We start from the raw sequence: 19,215 nt of genomic DNA, 5'->3' as shown, positions 1-19,215 counted from the left end.
AAAGTTTAATTCCTATTTCCTTTCATCAGTATGTTTCTGCATTAAAACCAAAAGAAAAGTGGTAAGTTAAGAGTAACTAGAGAACTCGCCATTGTAGCTCTTCCCTGGGGTGGGGGAGAGCCTAAAACACCTTTACACATTCCATTCTTGCTACCTCCTCCTAGTGGTGGAAGTTTCCCCAGAATATAGCTAGGTAATAGGTAAATGAAACAAAAGCCCCTCGTGCTATGTACCTGTATTATACTGATTGCCAAGAGAATAGTAGGTATATTAATGCACCAAGTAGGTGTGTTAAATAATTCTGGGAGATGGAAGGAACGTGCATCATTTCCTGATGTCCATATTTCAGTGGTTTTTTTCTGGATTGTTTAGGTTCAAGGTCCTAGCATCTCCTTTGAATCCCCAAAAGTCAAAACATGAAAATGAGGCTAATAGAGTTTTCCTGATAGAGTATTAAAACCATTAGAATTTATAACAGACCAACTTATTCAGTCCTCCAACTTATTCAGTCCTCAGAGCTCCCCTGACTGAGTGTAATCAAAATAGCATCTAAATAAATAAGTATTTTTGCTCAGGGCCTTTAGAAGATGAATACTCTCATGATGAATGCCTTTGGAGCAAGCACAGGTAGAATACCTTGACTTTCTACTGATATACTTCTTGTCTACAGGAGAACCTTAGGGATTTCCTGTTTGTATGCATAGGAAAGCTTTACCTGATTCTGTTTTTCCTGAAAATCCCCTTTGTAAACACTGACTTTTAAATCTTTTTGACTATCCATGTGAAACAGTTGGGCAGTCACAAAGAGGCTTAAGGGTTTTACATTAAAAATTAGATGTCATCCCTCAGTGGACTTGGTCTGTGAAGATGAAGCTTATCCAGCCCACCTGGGAATTTGTTTGGCAGGATCACTAGGGGCTGAAATGAATCCTTTATTTATCTCCCACTTTAAGGCTATTGAGGTATTTCTTCTAGGTTTATTTATGAAACAGAGTTCCTTGCACTAAAATATTGTTCCTTGCACTGAAATATTAACCCCTCTGACACCCATTCTAGGTCTGTTAAAGGGAGATTTAAATCTTGCCCAGATATTGTTATCAGTGCTAGCCAAAGATAAAGATAGGACTGCTGCTGGTGGGTGAAGCCCCTGCCTTGAACAAGCCAGTAAGGTTCATCTCTCTTATGAAGTTCAGAAAATAAGAACTATTTTCCTGTTTAAGTATTTTGTAGTAGTGGAGTCATCCTATCAGAGCATGGTTAGCACTGATACTTCATTTTCTTAGTCCTTTTCTTGTTTCATCCCATGGACTTGGAGATATGGCAACGCCTATGGAGAATGGAACTCATCTTGTTCCTCCCTCCACTTCAATTAAACATACAAACAAAAGTGGCAACAACTTAAATACCTTGTGCAAAAGCATGGCTCAAGCAAGGATTGCATAGCCATAGAGACATCCCATAAATGTAGGGTTATCATCATCATCACAGAATATAACTATGGAGGCTGAATAGGACCTGGTTCAGTAAGAGCAAAATGATAGGTAGATCACTTCCAGTAGTCATCTTTCAATATTTACCTACTAACTATAAATGCCCCTTTCCTCTACAAAAATGAACTTCAATGTTTCATTTTTGAGATCTGGTTTGGATAGAAGTACTGTTACTGCAATACAGATTATAAGAGCCTCTTGCAAGATAAGGCAAAACTATTACCATTTTAATGGGTAACCAAATTGATATATTGAAAAAATGGATTATGACTTTATTAACTCGGTAGAAAAGTGTTATGAGCAGGGATCCAGGTTTTCCATCCTCTGCAGAAAAATGGGGGGAAAAAATGTGGATTTCTCCTTTTAACCAAGGAAAAAACACAGATTTTTCATTTTAACAGATAAGCACATGGATTTTAGACCTTTGCAAAGAGCTCTCTGCTGGGTGGCAGAGTTCCAGCCTGCAAGGGGCTTGGAGAGTGGGAGGAGGGTGCTCAGACAGGGGGCGCCATGTGCATGTGCATGATCACACACACAGGCAGTCTGGAGAGCAGCTCCCACAGGTAAGTTCAGTGGCAGGGGGGGAAGAATTGAGGCCCCCATGGGGAGGGAAGAAGGAAGGGAGTGAGTTGGGCAGGGCTGGGGCTGCTGCACACCCCAGGTGGTCCATGGGGTTTGGGGCCAGAATGCACGGCCACAGGGCTTGAGTAGGGAGTGGGACATGGCTGTGGTCAGCTCGTCTGGGGGCAGGGGAGCTGGCTCCCTGTTGTGCACATTCCTGGGGGGAAGGGGAGCACATGCCCCCCCCAGATCTATGTGTGGAGTGGGCTGCCCATTGTGGGCTTGGTCACCAAGTCTCCCCACCTGGCCCCACTTTGCCCTGCCACACCAGGTCCTGCCTGCTGGGCTATGGAGACCCTGAGGGGAGGGCAGCATGGCAGGGAGCCCTGAGCCTGCAGCAGGCAGCCTGCATCTGCCCCCCCACCATGGGCTCCACTAGGGCCATGTTGCACATGGGGGAGGGGGAACCAGACTCCGTGCTCTGCTCTGCTGCAGCAGCCGCCACCTCCTGTGGGAAACATCCGGGGCTTGGTCCCTGGCAGTTGCGGGCCCCTTCCTGCAAGGCTGTGGGGGGGGGCGGGGGCTGTGGGGGAGGGAGTGAGGAACACCTGCAGGGCTCATGGGCTGTGGCTTGATAGTGAGAAGCCTGCACCTGTGTCCTGGTGAGCAAATGGAGCAGGGGCAGTTCTGATTTTCCACTATAAAAAAATTTCAAATCAAATGCCAAAATGTATAGGTATTTAGAATTTATTGTACTATAGTGATTGAGGCACTGGTAGGCTTTCAAATTGCTTTAAAATTGTAACTATACAGTAAATCCCTGTTATCTGGCATGAGTGGGGAATGGGAGGTGCCAGGTATCTAAAAATACCAGTTACCTGAGGAATGCGGGTTTCTGGATGGACGCCTGGGGGTGGGGGGGGGCGCTGCACATGGAGTGGCAGCAGTGCAGGGTGGTGGGAGGCAGCTGCTATGTACGAGCTCTCCCCCTGCCTGTGTCTGGCCGGCCGGCTTGCCGGAAATTAGTGGAGTGTTCCAGATTGTAGAGTGCCAGATAACAGGAATTTTACTATATTAATAAAACATTGTGTTCAGTTGAGATAGATATAGATATATAGCTATAGATATAGATAGCAGTGTTTCATTTTAATTGCATATTTTGTGTTTTTAATCAAGAATTTGTGTTTTTATTGAGAATTTGCCATTATTAAAACAGAGAAAATCAGGATCTCTGTGAACTACTTGTTATAAGCTGCAATTTGTGATGATAGGTCACTTTAGGAGGAAGCTTTTTTGCTAGGAGATTATACCAACAAAGTGTCGTATTAATGTGTGTGTTTATTTAAAATACTGTTGAATCATGAGCGCATTAAGAAATAATGAATAATGGTGTCAGATGTATCAAAAATGTGTGAAACCTTTAACTTATATAAAAAAAATGGGAGTGAAGGTCGCCAAAGCTGACCTAACCAGATTGGGCCATGCTTACTTTATTAGGAATACATGGGTGAAATGGTTCTAACATAAATAAGAATAATGAAGACATAAGGAAGTTGTATCTGAGACAGACATTATGGAAATATACTCTTTCATTCTTCTGATGTTGAAACAACACAGGTCAAGTAACTGTGCCCCAAGTGGTTCACAAAGGCATTATTAGCTAATGGACAAGTACATATGTTTATCAAAGTTTCTGAAAATAGAGACTTTATACAAAGTTCAGAAAACTTTAAATTAGACTTTTTTATACAGAAGAGGCACTGCAAAACCAGGAGTATGCAATCTATGAAGGCTAGATTGCATGCTTTAAGCCAGTGGTTCTCAAACTCTTTTTTTTGGCAGACCACTTGCTGAAGGTCTTAGTGGCCCACTTAAACCCTTTTTTGTTCTCCAAATCAAAGCACACAACTCATATTTTAATATCAGTAGTCTTACCTTTCTAATGCAATGTATGTGCCTGGTACTTTTGAGCAAAGTTCTGGGAAGTCAGGTGTAATGTTTGTCAGCTTTAGCCTTAGGTCAGCTTTCTGCAGACCACCTGAATGGAGCTTGCAGACCAGTGGTGGTCCGCAGACCACTGTTTGAGAACCTCTGCTCTAGGCTACACCCTAGTATAAACATCTCACTGCCGCCAGCCTAGATCAGGCCCATGGCCCCCCAGCCTTCCACAGCACCCCAGACCTCCTCTCACTACCCCACTACCTCCTCCTCTGCTTACTTGTGACTGTCAGTGCTCTCTGTCCCAGGGAGAGCAGGCAAGAAAGGGTTAAACTGCATGCGCTGCCACCACTGCTTCTGCTGCATCTGGGCAGACAGGTTAACCCTTCCCTGTCTGCTCTCCCTGGGACAGAAATCACTGACAGTCAAAAGTAATGCCCTGGGAAAACAGGAGGCAGGGGGGAATCTCAAGGAGCAGGGAGGGAGCCCCGGGAGTGGGGGTAGAACTGATGAAGCCCTGGGGGGCAGGGTGGAAGCCCAAACTTGGAGGGAGATTCTTACCTTTCAGACCTCCATGCCCCTCCTGACCTCAAGTGTGACTGCTCCCAACTAAAGTTAGCACTAACACTGATCAACATTGGCATGGCTCTTCATGTCAGATGTAACAAGGATCTTATTAAAGTCTTATTAAGGATCCATTGGTTCATACTGGACTAGTGGCGATGCATTGGGGTGCATGTGCACCCCCGACCGGCTGTGCTCCCTGTGTAGGTGAAAGGCAGGGAGGGCAGGCAAGAGTGCCAGTCCCCCCCTCCCCCCACAAGCACCAGCTGGGGAGTGGCGCTCCTGGAAGCGGCCACAACCATTTCCGGAAGTGGCCACAGCGATCAGACATGGGAGGGATTCCCCCCCCATCAGTGCGATTGGCTGCAGGGTGACCCCCCCCTCTGGTCACTGACTGGTCTTTGGGGGAGCATGTGGTGGCACCAGTCACGCATGTAATGGGCATGTCTACACATGCAACTAATGCACATGAATAAACTCTGAAGATTATTGCTCCTGGGTGCTTCATCTTCACATGCCCTGGCTTAACGTGCTGCAGAGGGGCTGTCTGGAGCAAGAGGGTGCTTCAGCTTGGGGTAGTCAGCAGGGAGCCCCTGCACTGAAGCACCCTGTAATCTCCCATGTCTTTCCCGTGAGCATCGTGAGTGTGGGTTCTTCTTGAACCTCACCATATTGCCTTGGGCTGAATAGCCTGGTTATTGGGGTAACTTTGAGTTGGTTCCACAGGGGCCTCACCTGCCACATCTTTGATGATGGCTTTGTTTGGATTGGAAAGATGTTTGGTCTCGCCTCCCCTGGAGCCTTCCCTTAGTTGTTCCTGCTGTTCCTTCTTTGTGGGGCTCCGCCTCCCCTACACCGCACCTAACACCAACCTTGATGTTGTCACCTGTGTTGTCAAAGTTGATGTTCTGAATCTTCTCGGAGCTCAGTCCCTCAGGATCTTCGGCCACAGTCTAATGGTGATACTTCCATGCCGAGCATCTTTATGGCCCTCCCCCTCTCTCTGCTTACACAGCATCCAGTCTTGGCACTGTTCCATCCCCCAGTGTGTCAACTCTTCCCCAGGTTCGGTACCTGCTGTGCATCTGTTGCATCTGTATCCTGACCCTGCTAGGTCCAGCTGTAATCCAGTCATCACTGTCGGTTTCCGCATGATGACCCTTTGAATAGATCCTTGGGCCCTCTCTGGCCCTGTTCTCTAACTGTGACCCCTTTTTGGGGTGCCCAACAAGTCCCCTCACCGGGACTGCTCAAAAGCTCTGGTCCCTCTGAGCTGGTTGGGGACTCTGCTTCTGGTCCCCCAGGCTCGTCTTGTGCCGGGTCTTTTATCCTGGCTCCGGACATCTGGCCAACCAATCAGGCCTAGCATGCTTTTATAAAGTGTGCCCATGGGGACACAGGAGCCATTTTTGGCTTCTCCCAGCTCAGCTTTTTCTTTTGATCTTTTCCTAGAGCTGCCGCGGTTTCGCTTTTACCGCAATCAGCTTCCGGCGCGGCGGCCCACCACCTCCCTGGCTCTCCTGATAAGTCTTTTGCACACACCTTCATGCCCTAGCCAGCTGTTTACACTTGCGCTGCTGCATTGTAAAAAACTGCAAATATTTATAAATAATATTGATTATTGTTTATTAATATAGGTGCTATCTTGCTGCAGAGTTAATTAGTTTACTCCAGACTAATAAGGACACGTGTAGATGCACAACATTCACTGCACAGCTAATTAGTCTAATTAGTGTAGTAAATGTCTTATGTAGACATGCCCACTGGTCCCAACATTCATCCCCCTGTATAGAATGACACAAAATCTATTGATCGTTTTAAAATAAGCTTTTATTAATTATCATTTCATTAATCACAGCTTGCTAACCTTTAAGGCCCTAACTCCTTAAAATTAGGGATATGTGTAAGTATCTTATTAAAGCAGAGCCTAACATTATATGTTAATTTATCTAAGTACAATCATTACTATAAACTGACTTGTTTAATTGCTTTCTCTTATTTTTTACATCTACTTTCTTCAGACAGATAGATATATATTTAGAAGTATGAGGTGCCCCCTGTAGTTTAAACAATCTAGAATTCAACACATTTATAAAAAGCCTAGTATGAATAATTTGTAAACTAAAATGATAGGACCAATGAGTGTGTATTGCAGTATATGTCCAAATGTCCTCATTATTCCATAATTGTTTAAGTTCAGTTAAGTGTTGGGTGGTAAAATAAAAAGCAAAATTGCAACAGTTTTTTTCTTCCTTTTTTAAAACTTGAAACAGTTGAATCCCCAAGTTAAACAAAATACTCAAATATTCTTCTCTGATTTTACAGAAGATTTTATATTCTACTTCCAACAACATAGAATCTTATAGTAGAAAAGCCAGGTATAAATGACACTAACTTACATTTCTTAAGAAAGTTCAACATCTACTATACTTTGGCACACTCTATATTAATGTGGGTTTTATTTTTTGTAGTACAGGTAGGTGGCCTTTAGTGTAGTTGAAATGCAGAACTATGGAAAAGGAAGACTGCAACTTTAAACAAGTGGGAAATATGATTAGTACATTAAAGGAATAAGAGTTCTGATTCAATGCTTGTTCAATCCACTAAACTTGAATCCTTTTCAGTATTGGCAATTCAGTTGTTACGTAATAAAAGAAAGACATTTTTAACAATAAGATATAGAGAAAGGTTTTGAATTGTAATTGGAATGATCTTATAAAGTTAATTATCAAGATGATCTCATTTATACAAATGTAAAATTAAAATAGATCACTCACAAAGTTCTATCAGGTGTCAGTTGACCCACGTACTTATAAATGTGTTCATTTACATGAAAGAGACAGCACTATGAGGAAACTGGGCTGCAGCCCGGTTTTAGTTATTTTTCATTAGCACTTGGACTTTGATAAAGGGGAACAGAAAAGAGCTGCTTGACCTTTCAGTGCTTAAATTATTAAAGAGCAAATAGATTTGAGGTCTGGATGCTTGCAAATCTAATTTGTCTTATGGAGCAAGGATGAAAAGACATTTTGAGATTGAAATTCCTCTAGTCAACTTAGTTCTTTCTTTAATGTATCTAAAGATGAATAGATGGAAGGCATGTAAAATGGAATATACATGGAGTAGTGCACATAGCTTAAGTAATACAAACTTGCCAGAGAAGAGTTACATTTTATGATTATTTTGCTGTAAAACATATACCATATTCTTCTGTAACTGCTATGTGGAAAATGAAAAGAATATTCACTGTAATCACCCTTCAAACAGGTAATGAAACTTACCTTAGCCCAGTACCTAAGATTTGCTAGATTCAATGTTAAGCCAAGGCAAAAATAGTATTGCTAGATTGAAGGATGAGAAACTTAGCCATCCATCAGTTATTATACATCATTGAAAACCATGGATCCCTACCTTTTGATAAGGCATAGAGCATATCTAGCACTAGCAGCCTGCAGAATATAAAAATAAGAGCCTATTCCTATTCTCTTTTCCTCTTCTGTTTCAATATTGAAAGTTTTAATAGCTAATAGGTTGTGAATCACTCATGCTAAGAAGCCAAATTTTTACTCAAAGTAGCTTGAAATTATAGTTCCAAGTAATATAAAGTAACATATAAATTTAGCTCCAAACATTCATGCCATATCAGAAGTTAAAATTGCATCAGAAATGAAGCCAGGGAAGAACTTAGGTTGTAAGCAGAACAATGTTATTTTTAACATCTGATTCCTGATGACCAGCCAAAAATTAGTCCTTTGATAGTCCACTGTGCATGGGTTCAGGACATGTAAAATAGTTACATGTGTCAGCCTCATACTTGTACCAGAGACCCTGTTTTTGTTCTGCCCTTGTAGAGTGCCTAGACAGCAGGGTGTTGGTCCATGTCTAGAAGTCCAAGCTCTAGTCATACAAAATAAACAACAAATAACAGTAATTAGTCCAAAATAATTTCATTCTATGCCAATTTAAAAACATATATAATATCTCCCTTTGGAAGAGAGATACTATACTGCCTCCCCCCGTTCCAAAATCTTGTTGCTTGGTGGTAATTATATGTTTGAAATATAATAGAGAGATAGCAGACAAGAAAATATTGACACAAAAATCTAGTGCTACTTCAGTTACCCTTACTGACTCCATTTCTGGAATCCTAGATTGCTGTTCTTCTTACAAGAAAGTTATGATTTTATTTGCAGCTATGAGCAGAAATCATGCTCTCTTTGTTCCTGCTTTTAACATTGAAGAAGATGGACTATTTTCTGTAGGCCTCAATTCACTGAAGACATAGACATGTATTTAGTTGCTTTGCAGAACACAGAACAATTTAAACAAATGGTTATGTTAAGTGTTTTGCTGAATCCAGGTCATACCTTCTGTATTTTTAGCCATCAGAACTTGTACTGTTTATGCTCTTTAAAGGCTAATCTGCAACCAAGATTTCAAACAGACTTTGTGATTTATCATATGTATGATTTCATAACGAATTATAATGTCAACAGTCAGCCAAACAACTGGCTGATTTTTTTTCTGTGCGTTTCCTGTTTCCTCTATTTATATCTTTATACTCATAGTTTTATTCAGGTGAAGGGGCTGAATCTATAGCTTTATAACTACTTTTTATAAACAGAATAATAGTTAATTCAACATTTTAGTACCAGTATGCATTTTTATGTAGAGTGTTCAAAGAAAGTACTCTACATTATTTCTCACATAAAAAACTCAGCTATTTATGGCCTCTATTATTTTACAAAAGGGAAATAAGTCATTTGGAAAAGAATAGGAACATTTAGTATAAATTCCTAAACCTTGAGTATTAGCACTGTGGCCATGTCCACAGGAGCATGGACATTTGGTTTCCCAGAGACAACTAGTAGTGGCACACCTTGTATCACCGCTAGTAGTCCCCAGGGAACATCTGTGTCATGCACCCTCTGGTGCATGGCAGGTTCCCTCAGGTGGGGTAGGGGAGGCAGACTTACCTGGGGCCTTGGGGGCCTCCTGGGGCTGCGACAGTGGTGCTCCTGCCAGTCACCCAGGCTCTGGTTTTGAGTGGCGTGCGCAGCCCCTGCGTGCACCGCTCAGCTTTTTTTTTGCATAGGATTTTTGATCCCTGGCTATCCCCCTTCCAGCACGGAGAACAGCTGAATGTGTGGTATGTGCTCATCTGGACGGAGCCTGTGGCTGCATCTACGCATGCAGTTAGCACGTAGCAATTCAGGCATGATTCGCACCAGGGTTTTTCTCTCAGGCTCAGCATTTACATGTGCAGCTGGAACCAGAGAGCACTGAGCTGGGGCAGAACAGACCCGGGCTAGCAGAGAGCCCAGCGGGTCAGCCTGCCAGTCTGGGGCTGCTCCACCCAAGCTCAAGGCTAGCTCCGCACTGTAGCACTCTTATGTCCCATGGAGCCCTGGTCACCATCTATGCATGTGTTTCAGCGCATGTAACTACTCTGCTACAGCATCCAGACAGTACTATCCTACAGATGAGTTAATTGATTTACTGTGCCCTATTACAGATACTCATGTAGATGGTAATGCTTTACTGAGGAGCTAATTAGATGTGTAGATGCACCCTGTATTTCTTTACTTTGTCCTTTGCTTTCAGCTGTGATTTCCCTTTCCATAAATACCTAGTGATATGCTGTTAAAATTTCAAAGTGAATTTGCTGGCTCAGTTGTCTTATAATAACCCAGATGTTTCTCTCATTTTTTTCGTTTCAAAACACTTAGTGTCTATCAAGTAGTGGTTGAAGAAGAGCGCCCTCGAAGGACAAAGAAGACCACAGAAATCCTAAAATGCTACCCAGTACCCATTCATTTCCAGAATGCTTCACTTCTGAACTCTCATTACTACTTCGCTGCAGAATTTCCAGCCAACAGTCTTCAAGCTGCTCAGCCTTTTACTATTGGTGATAACAAAACCTACAGTGGTTTCTGGAACACTCCTCTTCTTCCTCATAAAAGCTACAGCATTTATTTCCAAGCTGCTAGCAGAGCCAATGGGGTAAGTCTTATGACAGGTGTCGTTTTACATGATATTCGTATGTAAGTAGATCATTGGTACTGGATAACACGATGTCCAATTTAGTTGCTAATGAGAAAATGAAGAAACCATGAAATTTAACAAGTTGAGGTTTAAAAATAACAGTTTTCCTAACACAGCATTGCATAATGATTAAGGGTTACAGAAAAAGGGAGGGAGGGAAAATAGCACTTGTTTCTCAATGGTGACCAAGTCTGACAACACATCGCTGGCAGCATTATTGCCATTCTGCTTTATTTTTGTTCCTCAGTAATGCCTCTGAGAACCCTGCGATTCTGTCTGACTGCTCCTTTCCCGGTCTGTTTTTTAAGAGGAAAATGGTGTGGCTACTTTGGTTAAGCTGAAGCCAAACTTGATTTTGGCTTTATAGTATCTTTCTTCTTGGCCTGTCTGATCTCGTTACACTGCTTTGCAACAGCTTAAACTCCCATTTTCACATTTGTTTGTCTTGACTGAATTAGAGCTATCCTGTGTCCTCCCCACTCCCCAAACAGTACAAGAAAAATAAGTAGATACAACTGAAATGAAAAGTGTGTAAAAAGGTCCTTGCAGATCACGTTTCATCTGGCTGATTCTTCCTAGAATTGTTTTCCATTTCCTGGGCAGACATACTCAGAGCCCTTCAATTCCTGATAAGGTTTGGCTGTCTCCATTGACAGCTTGGAAATGTTTTCTGCCAGATACCATAATGGCTCCTCTTTCACAGTGCACTGACAGTGCAGAAACGTAAAACACTATTGATTTTTTTTGCCCCCCTTTCTTTCTTAAATTGTCTAGCATGGTGCTTACTGTACTTACATATCTGTAAGAAAAAGAAAAATCTGCCAAGGTCAGTGAGCTGCCAAAGAAAAAAACACACGCATCATTTCTTATACAGTTATTTCAACATATAAAGGAATGTTAAGTGAAGTATTTATGTTATGTGACCAAGTTTATTAGAGTTCAGTTAGCCACAGTATCAAACCGCATTGCAGTTGCTTAGGAAACTGTTAAATCTCTAATTAAACATACCAAATAGACATTTTCTTCAGATGTTATCATTACTTTAAAAAATAGAACCACAGATGATCTTCTTTGTTTAGAAATACAAGAAATGACCTTTTGCCTCTTTCTTTAACACAGGAAACCAAAATTGACTGTGTCAGGGTGGCCACAAAAGGTACGTTCATATAATGTCATGTTTTCCAGATTTCACTCTGTTGACCTTTTTTCATACATTTTTTTTTTACAAACTTTCAGAAATGTTTATCTTGCTAAAAAGACACCTCTGTAACAGTATTTTAAATGAATCATTTGCATATCTAGCTGAAATTAAGGAGCCTGTTTTTAAAAAAGAAGAAAAAAAATCTATTTATTATTTAATTTTGGTTATCAACTTGAATATTTTTTTTTTTATGTATTCTGTGGGTTTTTATATGATCTCACAATAAATATTTTTGACATTTTTACATATAATAGGCATATAAAAGTGCCGGTAGCGAAATACCTCCTACCTGCTTGTACACGGGTAATGAAAAATTATTTTTAACATATAAGGGATCATCTTATTTTAATTGTCTTGTAAACTATAAATAGGGGAGGCAAGCTTCTTGCATTGATTGAGGTAGGCCAATTCTGTATCGAGGGGCATTATACTACCATGCAAGAGGCACAAGTTTGTAAAGAGGTAGCTGTAAACCTGATCCCCAAGTAGAAAAAAGATCAGGCATATTGCTGAGGTGATATGCTTTATCTTTAGAGATAGGAATTGCTTTTCTGCAGCCCCGTTTCTTTAGCCTGTCTCCTTGAAGACAGGAAGGAGGCCTGACAGAATGTGTTGTAATAGCTAATATTATTTAGCAATTGAAGGACAGTAAGAAGAAGGGTAACATTGGTTGTGGTAGGAACAGTACTTCTGTTCTGGGTGCCATATGAGACCCTGCAAGAAAAACTAATTATGTTGTGTAGGGCTCAGACGGATCATATATCAAGTGACTGAACATAACCTGACGTGGCTTAGTCAAATGAAACGTACTGATCCCAGTGCAGAACCAATATGTATAGATTTCACTTTTCAGCAGCAAGTACTACAGGCATCTATTTTTATGGTATCTAGATGAGATGGCTGAGAATCTTATTATTTCAAAGTAAATGAAAGTTAGGGCTTGGCTCCTTTTATTCATGTCTAGAAATTTAAAATGAGGATGGGCTGCTCGTAGCCCTTAACTGTGACACACAGATTTTTTTGTGACTCCTTGGAGCTAGTTTCTAACTCTCTAGAAATGAGGACACTGTCCCTATATCCAACTTGTTAAACTATTGCTCACTAAATAATAGCAAATTTGCAGTGCTTTCACAATAGGGCAATGAAATTGAGATGAGACTAATTTAATTCAAAGCAAAATACTACATCATTCTCAAGTGACATAAATGAGTCCAGCAACTGATTAATTTACCCCACAAATTATGATAAATGATTAGATGAATGTGTTTTCATTATTTAACCATTTTTTAAATTATTTGGAGATTTGTGTGTTTAATCATTAATGGATATTCAACCACTTGGATCTCTCGATTGACTCGATATTCTTAACCCTCTTATTTTGAGAAGAGAGGGTTACATAGCTTCCATAGCAACAGGCCATTTCAAGGTAACTTGCTTGATGAAGTGGGTGCTGGAAATGTAGCTTGTGTTTTAAACTGTTAATTTCAGTACACCTCATGTTTTAAAAGCATATTTGTGAGACATTTATATAGGGTTGGGTATTTGACCAGTCAAATAAAATTCACTCAATTGACCAGTCAAATATTGGTAAAAATTATTTTAAAAATTGCCAACAGGTCCAGATAATACACAGAAAAAGAAAGCACAAATTTTCCATTAAGAAATATGTCAAAAAGCAATTTTAAAATCATTTCTGTCAAGAAAACTACAAAAAATGTAGTTTTCTTGTAAAATTGCTATAATTTTTGACCAGTCAAAAATATGCAGTGAATTGACCAGCTTGCCAACTCTTATTTTATGTCTTTGTCAAACTTGTGACATCATAAGAGCCTCTTGCAAGGACTTGGAAACGAGTTCCCCTAGTTGTGCTTTGGTTGCAGAACTTTATCAAGTGCTTCCATAAAGCGTCGGGTACTATGTAAATGAACTTCCAAGACACAGCAGAGGCAAACTGCTTTTACTAATAATTCAAAATGAATTGGAGACTATAGTATATTTTAACTTGTAGGGGATTGTGCCTGGACTTAGTAAAATTGTATGAGGAGGACTGCCCTTGACTCTCTACACAAAGGCTTAGGAGAACAGCAGGAGCTGTTAACCTTCTTGCAACACAGGTCACCTCAGCTGCACTGGGGAGAGGAAGCACAGACCCACATCAGTGCCACTCCTTTTGGTCTGATGAGCTGGTTGAACAACCATTGGACAGCAAGCTAAACCATCCAACAAATAATGCAGCCTGTACGTTCACCTTGAAGGCCTCTCTGAGGAACAAAGACTGCTCAAACCAAAGACTTGATTTCTGTCAAAGCTCTCCCTGGGGTAGTACAAATTCCTACTGTGAGGAATTACACAGCCTAACCCTCACTGCTATGATTATTTTTATAGATGAAGATATTAGACGATAACCTGTCAGGGCTTTATTGAGTATTCATTGTGTCAAAATGTGTGTTACAATGGAAACCTGTGCTTCCTTATAGAAAAAGTTGCAAAACAGTCATCATTAAAATGTCTGGTTTTAACATAGTCATAGCTTTCTGAAGCATTTTTATTGGGACTCAAGTCATCCCTGAAGACTGAAGTTTAAAGATTTTAAAGTTTCAAGGAAAACATCTTTTGCTATTCATCATGAATAAAGTTGGCACAATCAGATTCTAAATGAAGGCCTTATACTGTAGCCACTATCCTAACTAGTCCCATCAATGTTAATGAAACCACTTAGAGTTATATACCTATGTAGGATGCCATATGCATTAAGGCCCTGGTCCTGAAGACACTTAAATATATACATAATTTCATTGACTGAACCATTTTTTCATCCGTAAGCTGCATCCTATGAAATAAAAGAACCTGGCCTTCCAGCGTATCTGATGTTTTGTTATTAAATTCCCTGGATTTAGAAAGTTTCTGTAGCTCTAGTCCTGTGGATTTTAAAATGAGTTCAAAGAACATGTTATCACCATTCCCACCCAGGTCCAGATTGCCCCTAGGTGACTCTGGCTGCTTAGCTGAGCTGAGCCAGTTGGCTTTGGCAAAGCCACCTGGTTGTCTATAATGAGGAAATGCTGTCAGCAGGGTTTGAAGTCTGTACTGAGGATCAAAAGAGGGTCTCCAGGACCTGACCCGAGCATTGAGTATATAGCCCATTAGTTGTTCCCCCCCCCCCAATTATTTCAACGCTAGATTACCCAGAAGGTTTTGTGCATTTCCTGAGACCTTATTCAGGATCTGTTGTAACAATGAGTTTTGTTATAGTTTTATCCATGGCATGTTGTATGCCTTTCTCATTTTTTTTATACGTTGTGGGCTCAATCCTGCAAAATTCAGAGCACTCTTGCCCTGGATTCAAAAAAGCACTTCAGCAGGAGATTAACTGTAGGTAAGCATGTACAGGGGCATGTGTAGTCGCAACTGAAGTTGATGAGATAAAAACATGCTTAGTATTAAGTAAGGCTGTGTGAAGCTTTGGTCACTGATTCAATTCGGTGGATATTTGCCCCGATTCAGTGGCTGAATCTCCGAAACCGAATCATATCAGGAGACCCTTTAATCTCTCCAAATTGATTTGGAGAGATTAGGCAAGATTCAATGATTTGGACATAGACACAGATGTAAATGATTTTTCTACATACCTCAAGGTACCAGGCAGCTCGTGAATGCTGAGATGGTGGGGCAGAGGGAGTGTCCCATGGGGGGATTCCCAGCACACTCAGCACCAGACCCAAAAGTGGACCAAAACCACTTTCAGTCCATTTCTGAGTCTACCAGGGAACAGGGCCCCTGTGCCCTGGCTCGATGACTGGCGCCTCCTGGGTCTGGGGGTGCTCCCAGGGTCCCTCTGTGGATGATCACTGAGCTGGGGGGGCATGTAGGGAGGCCCCCGTCCACGCTCGTGGTGGATCCGGAAATGGAATGGAATTACTTCATAGATTTCGTAGACATTAGGGCTGGAAGGGACCTTCGAAGATCACTGAGTCCAGCCCCCTGCCCAAAGGGCGGGAAGTCAGCTGGGGTCATAGGATCCCAGCAAGATAAGCATCCAACTTGCTCTTGAAGGTGTTCAATGTAGATGCTTGAACCACCTCCAATGGCAGGCTGTTCCAGACCTTGGGGGTTCGGACAATAAAGAAATTCTTCCTTATGTCCAGCCTGAAATGGTCTTGTAGTAGTTTATGACCGTTTGACCTCATCATCCCTTGGGGCGCTCTGGTGAACAAATATTCCCCCAGATCCTGGTGGTCACCCCTGATAAACTTATAGGTGGCCATCAGATCACCCCTGAGCCTGCGCTTTTCCAAGCTAAAGAGCCCCATGGCTCTCAGCCTGTCATCATAAGGTCTGCTTTCCTGACCTCTGATCATGCGCATGGCTCTTAATTCCAGTCCACTTCTAGGTTCACCACTGAGCAGGCAGAGGGCCCCCCACCACATTTCTGTGGGATGCTCCATCCACCCACCATCACAGTGTTCACAAGCCATGCCTGGTGCCTTAACGTATATAAAAAAAACATTTAAAGCTGTGTCTATGGCCAAATCGCTGCTTCTCTGAATCAGCATCAAATCTTCAGATTTGTATTTGGCTGTATTGAATCAAGACAGTGATCTGAATCAACTAATTGAATCACTGTCCCTGATTCAGGCTGAATCCAAATCCAAATTGAATATGGCTCATTTCGCACACCCCTAGTAACAAATATGGGTTCAGTAGCTTTGCTTGATGAGAACCAAAGTGCTCTGTGTCTCACATAGTTTGGTATCCTAAAGTCTACAGGCTTTCTGTTACAAAATATATCCCTAGCCTTGGTATACCCAAGTGCATCCAAATACAGATTATTTTATTTAAAGTACATTTTTAAAAACATTCCCAATTCATAACACTTTCAGAATATTATTAGTGTGTTCCAGCTGCCAACCTCAAAACTAAAGCCATTATTAAACGTGAATATTAAAGTGTTACTTTAAATTACCAATTGCTCAAATCAAGAGCAAGATCTTATAAAAGGGGGTAAGGCAAAATGTGTTTATTGATTACATGAAGCAGATACATAAGCTTGAACATACCAGTCATGCAAACAGACGCACACAAGCATACAGACACACAGACAAAACCACTCCAGTAAGATGTTATAGATACCAGCAGATGTTGCTCGATGTTAGCACTGGGTAGCCAGCCCAGGTTCATTGAGGGTGATGGGAGTGGGGGTGAACAGATGCACCTGTGCTCCAGGAGATTGCAGAGAGTGGATTGATTCCCCATCTCAGCATTGTTGAATCACACTTTTATAGGGATTTTTAAGTCTGTGTTCAGCACTGAGGTTTTTCCATTCTCAGTTCTCATCTAGATGTTGTTTCTCATCTGTCGTCTTGTTATCTCAACTTGAGGTCATTCCAGTAAAGTTGCTATCTCAGAATTGATATCTCAACCTTGAAGCATTGTGTAGATCAAATGGTAGGATATGCAGAATTCCTTCTTCTCACTATCTTCTTTTGAACCTGATCACAGATGAGTTCTTTAGTCATCAGTTAAGTAGTCTAATTAGGTTACTGTCTGGTAACTCGTACATTGGCACCTTGTTGCTTACACAAACAGTTAAATCTTCTTCTTTTACTTTCATGCAAAAATTCCCTGCTTTCACCATTCGCCCTCTCGCACACTCTTACGTACATAGGGCATACAAAGTTCATTTTCTCATGTCAAGCTAGAGATACAAACTTCAAGAAAATATAGAAAGATCAAATCAATAGGTAACAAAAATGTTAATACTAATGTTATTACTAAACACAATCTATTTTAATGCATAAACAAATTAAGCTAACATGTTTTGGCCTTGTGTTTCATATTGCTATAATTACCTAGATAAAAGGAATCATTTATCCAATGATGCACTACAAGAGATCATATAAAAATCCTAATAATTATTATAATGTAATTTTGCATATTTGAAGGGCTCAGTCCTGCTCCTGTTGGGTGCATCTAATGGGTACTTTACTGCGGAGTTAACTAATTAGCTCCAGAGTAAAGTGTCACTGTCTACACATGCACTGGTATTATGGTGCAATAAATTAATTAACTCTACCATAAGATAATACTGTCAGGGACAGTACTGTCTTACAGCAGAATAAGTAACTGCACTGAAATGCACATGTAGATGGTGACCGGCTGACTGGGGCACAAGGGTGCTAAAGTGCTGGGCTGCTTGCTGCCTCACCACATGGCTGTTTAGGTTCTGCACCCTTGTTCCCCAGCCAGTCCCAATACTGCCACCACCACCTAGAGTTTAGGGATGACCCCCCGTGTTCCCTGCCAGCCTAGAGCTGGTCTTCCCCAGCTCAAACTGATGCAGTCCTGGGCACATGTGTAGATGCTGGACCCAGGAACAGTTAACTCCAGGGTGAATATTCTGGAGTTTATTGTATCACATTAATTTCACATGTAGATGCACTCATTGAAGTAAAGGAAGTCTTTCCATTGCCTCCTTGGGGAGAAGGATCATTTCCTTTATACTTCTAATATCTGTATGATGTGGAGTGTTCTGATGTTTTAGAGTAAGCTTCTTTTACTTTTGTGAGTGTTCAGTGTGCATACAAACGTATGGAGATAGGGTGTCCCGCTATTTGTGACAAAATAGTTAAAGAAAAAAATCAGCCCACAGTTTCATGAAGTTAACAATGGTTTTCATATTTTGCTTGATATGTAGCCTTCATATTTCTGCTCTTTCTCTAAGCTAAGTGATGGAAAAATCTCTGAAGATAAGGTTGAAAAACAAAAAATTGCTAAGTTATACCTCTATAAATTTAGTAATGATTCTTGATTTATATTAAGAACATATTTCCTGATATGACTTATTACTGTCTGGATAGAACCCATCTTGGCATCTCTAAGGACACCAGTTCTCAAGCAAGAGATGTTATTATTCTAGCCATACAACATTAGGAGGCTTTCATTAATTATGAGAAAGAAAGGGATATTATAACTTTTTAAATCCAATAGCAACGGTACTCTAGCAGCTACTAACAACACTGTTTCACTGTTGCAGAGGGATATTTCAAAATATTATGCAGCAGCGGTTTTGAGTTTAATTGTCTGCAGATGGTAGATGATCTATTTTCCTCACTCGTTGCCACATTTCTAATAGCACCCAGGCTGTTCTATGTAAATTAGTGATCTTTCATATAATCCTGTCCTTAATTTTCCAATATTTTTCTTTGCATCATTTTACAGCTGCATCATGTTGGATCTGACCTTTTAATTTTTTATATTTTTGATATGTATGTACCATAGTGTGTTTAACCATTTAAAGGCAGTCATAAAGCTGCTGGCAAACAAAGAAACATGAGATTTCATTAACATGAACCACAGTAACACTTACCTTTAACAGTCAACAGTTGGTACAGCCCAGCCAAAAACAGCCAAGAGACA

The 19,215-nt window shown here is 41.0% G+C and overlaps 1 protein-coding gene across 6 annotated transcripts in view; it reads left to right on the top strand.

Moving 5' to 3' along the window:
- PTPRM (protein tyrosine phosphatase receptor type M) overlaps positions 1 to 19,215 on the top strand; it is a 745,518-nt gene that overhangs the window by 464,334 nt on the left and 261,969 nt on the right. For all 6 annotated transcript variants that reach the window (XM_090039711.1, XM_090039716.1, XM_090039712.1 and 3 more), the window contains exons 12-13: positions 10,283 to 10,556; positions 11,718 to 11,754. In XM_090039711.1, coding sequence (XP_089895837.1) covers positions 10,283 to 10,556; positions 11,718 to 11,754 — 311 coding nt within the window. The remainder of the gene's footprint in view (positions 1 to 10,282; positions 10,557 to 11,717; positions 11,755 to 19,215) is intronic.

This window comes from Crocodylus siamensis, chromosome 3 (assembly GCF_052110815.1).
Source record: "Crocodylus siamensis isolate JL-2025a chromosome 3, ASM5211081v1, whole genome shotgun sequence".
NCBI classification, from domain to species: domain Eukaryota; kingdom Metazoa; phylum Chordata; order Crocodylia; family Crocodylidae; genus Crocodylus; species Crocodylus siamensis.
Note: the sequence above shows the minus strand (reverse complement) of the source record. Positions and strands in the feature narration are given on the sequence as shown.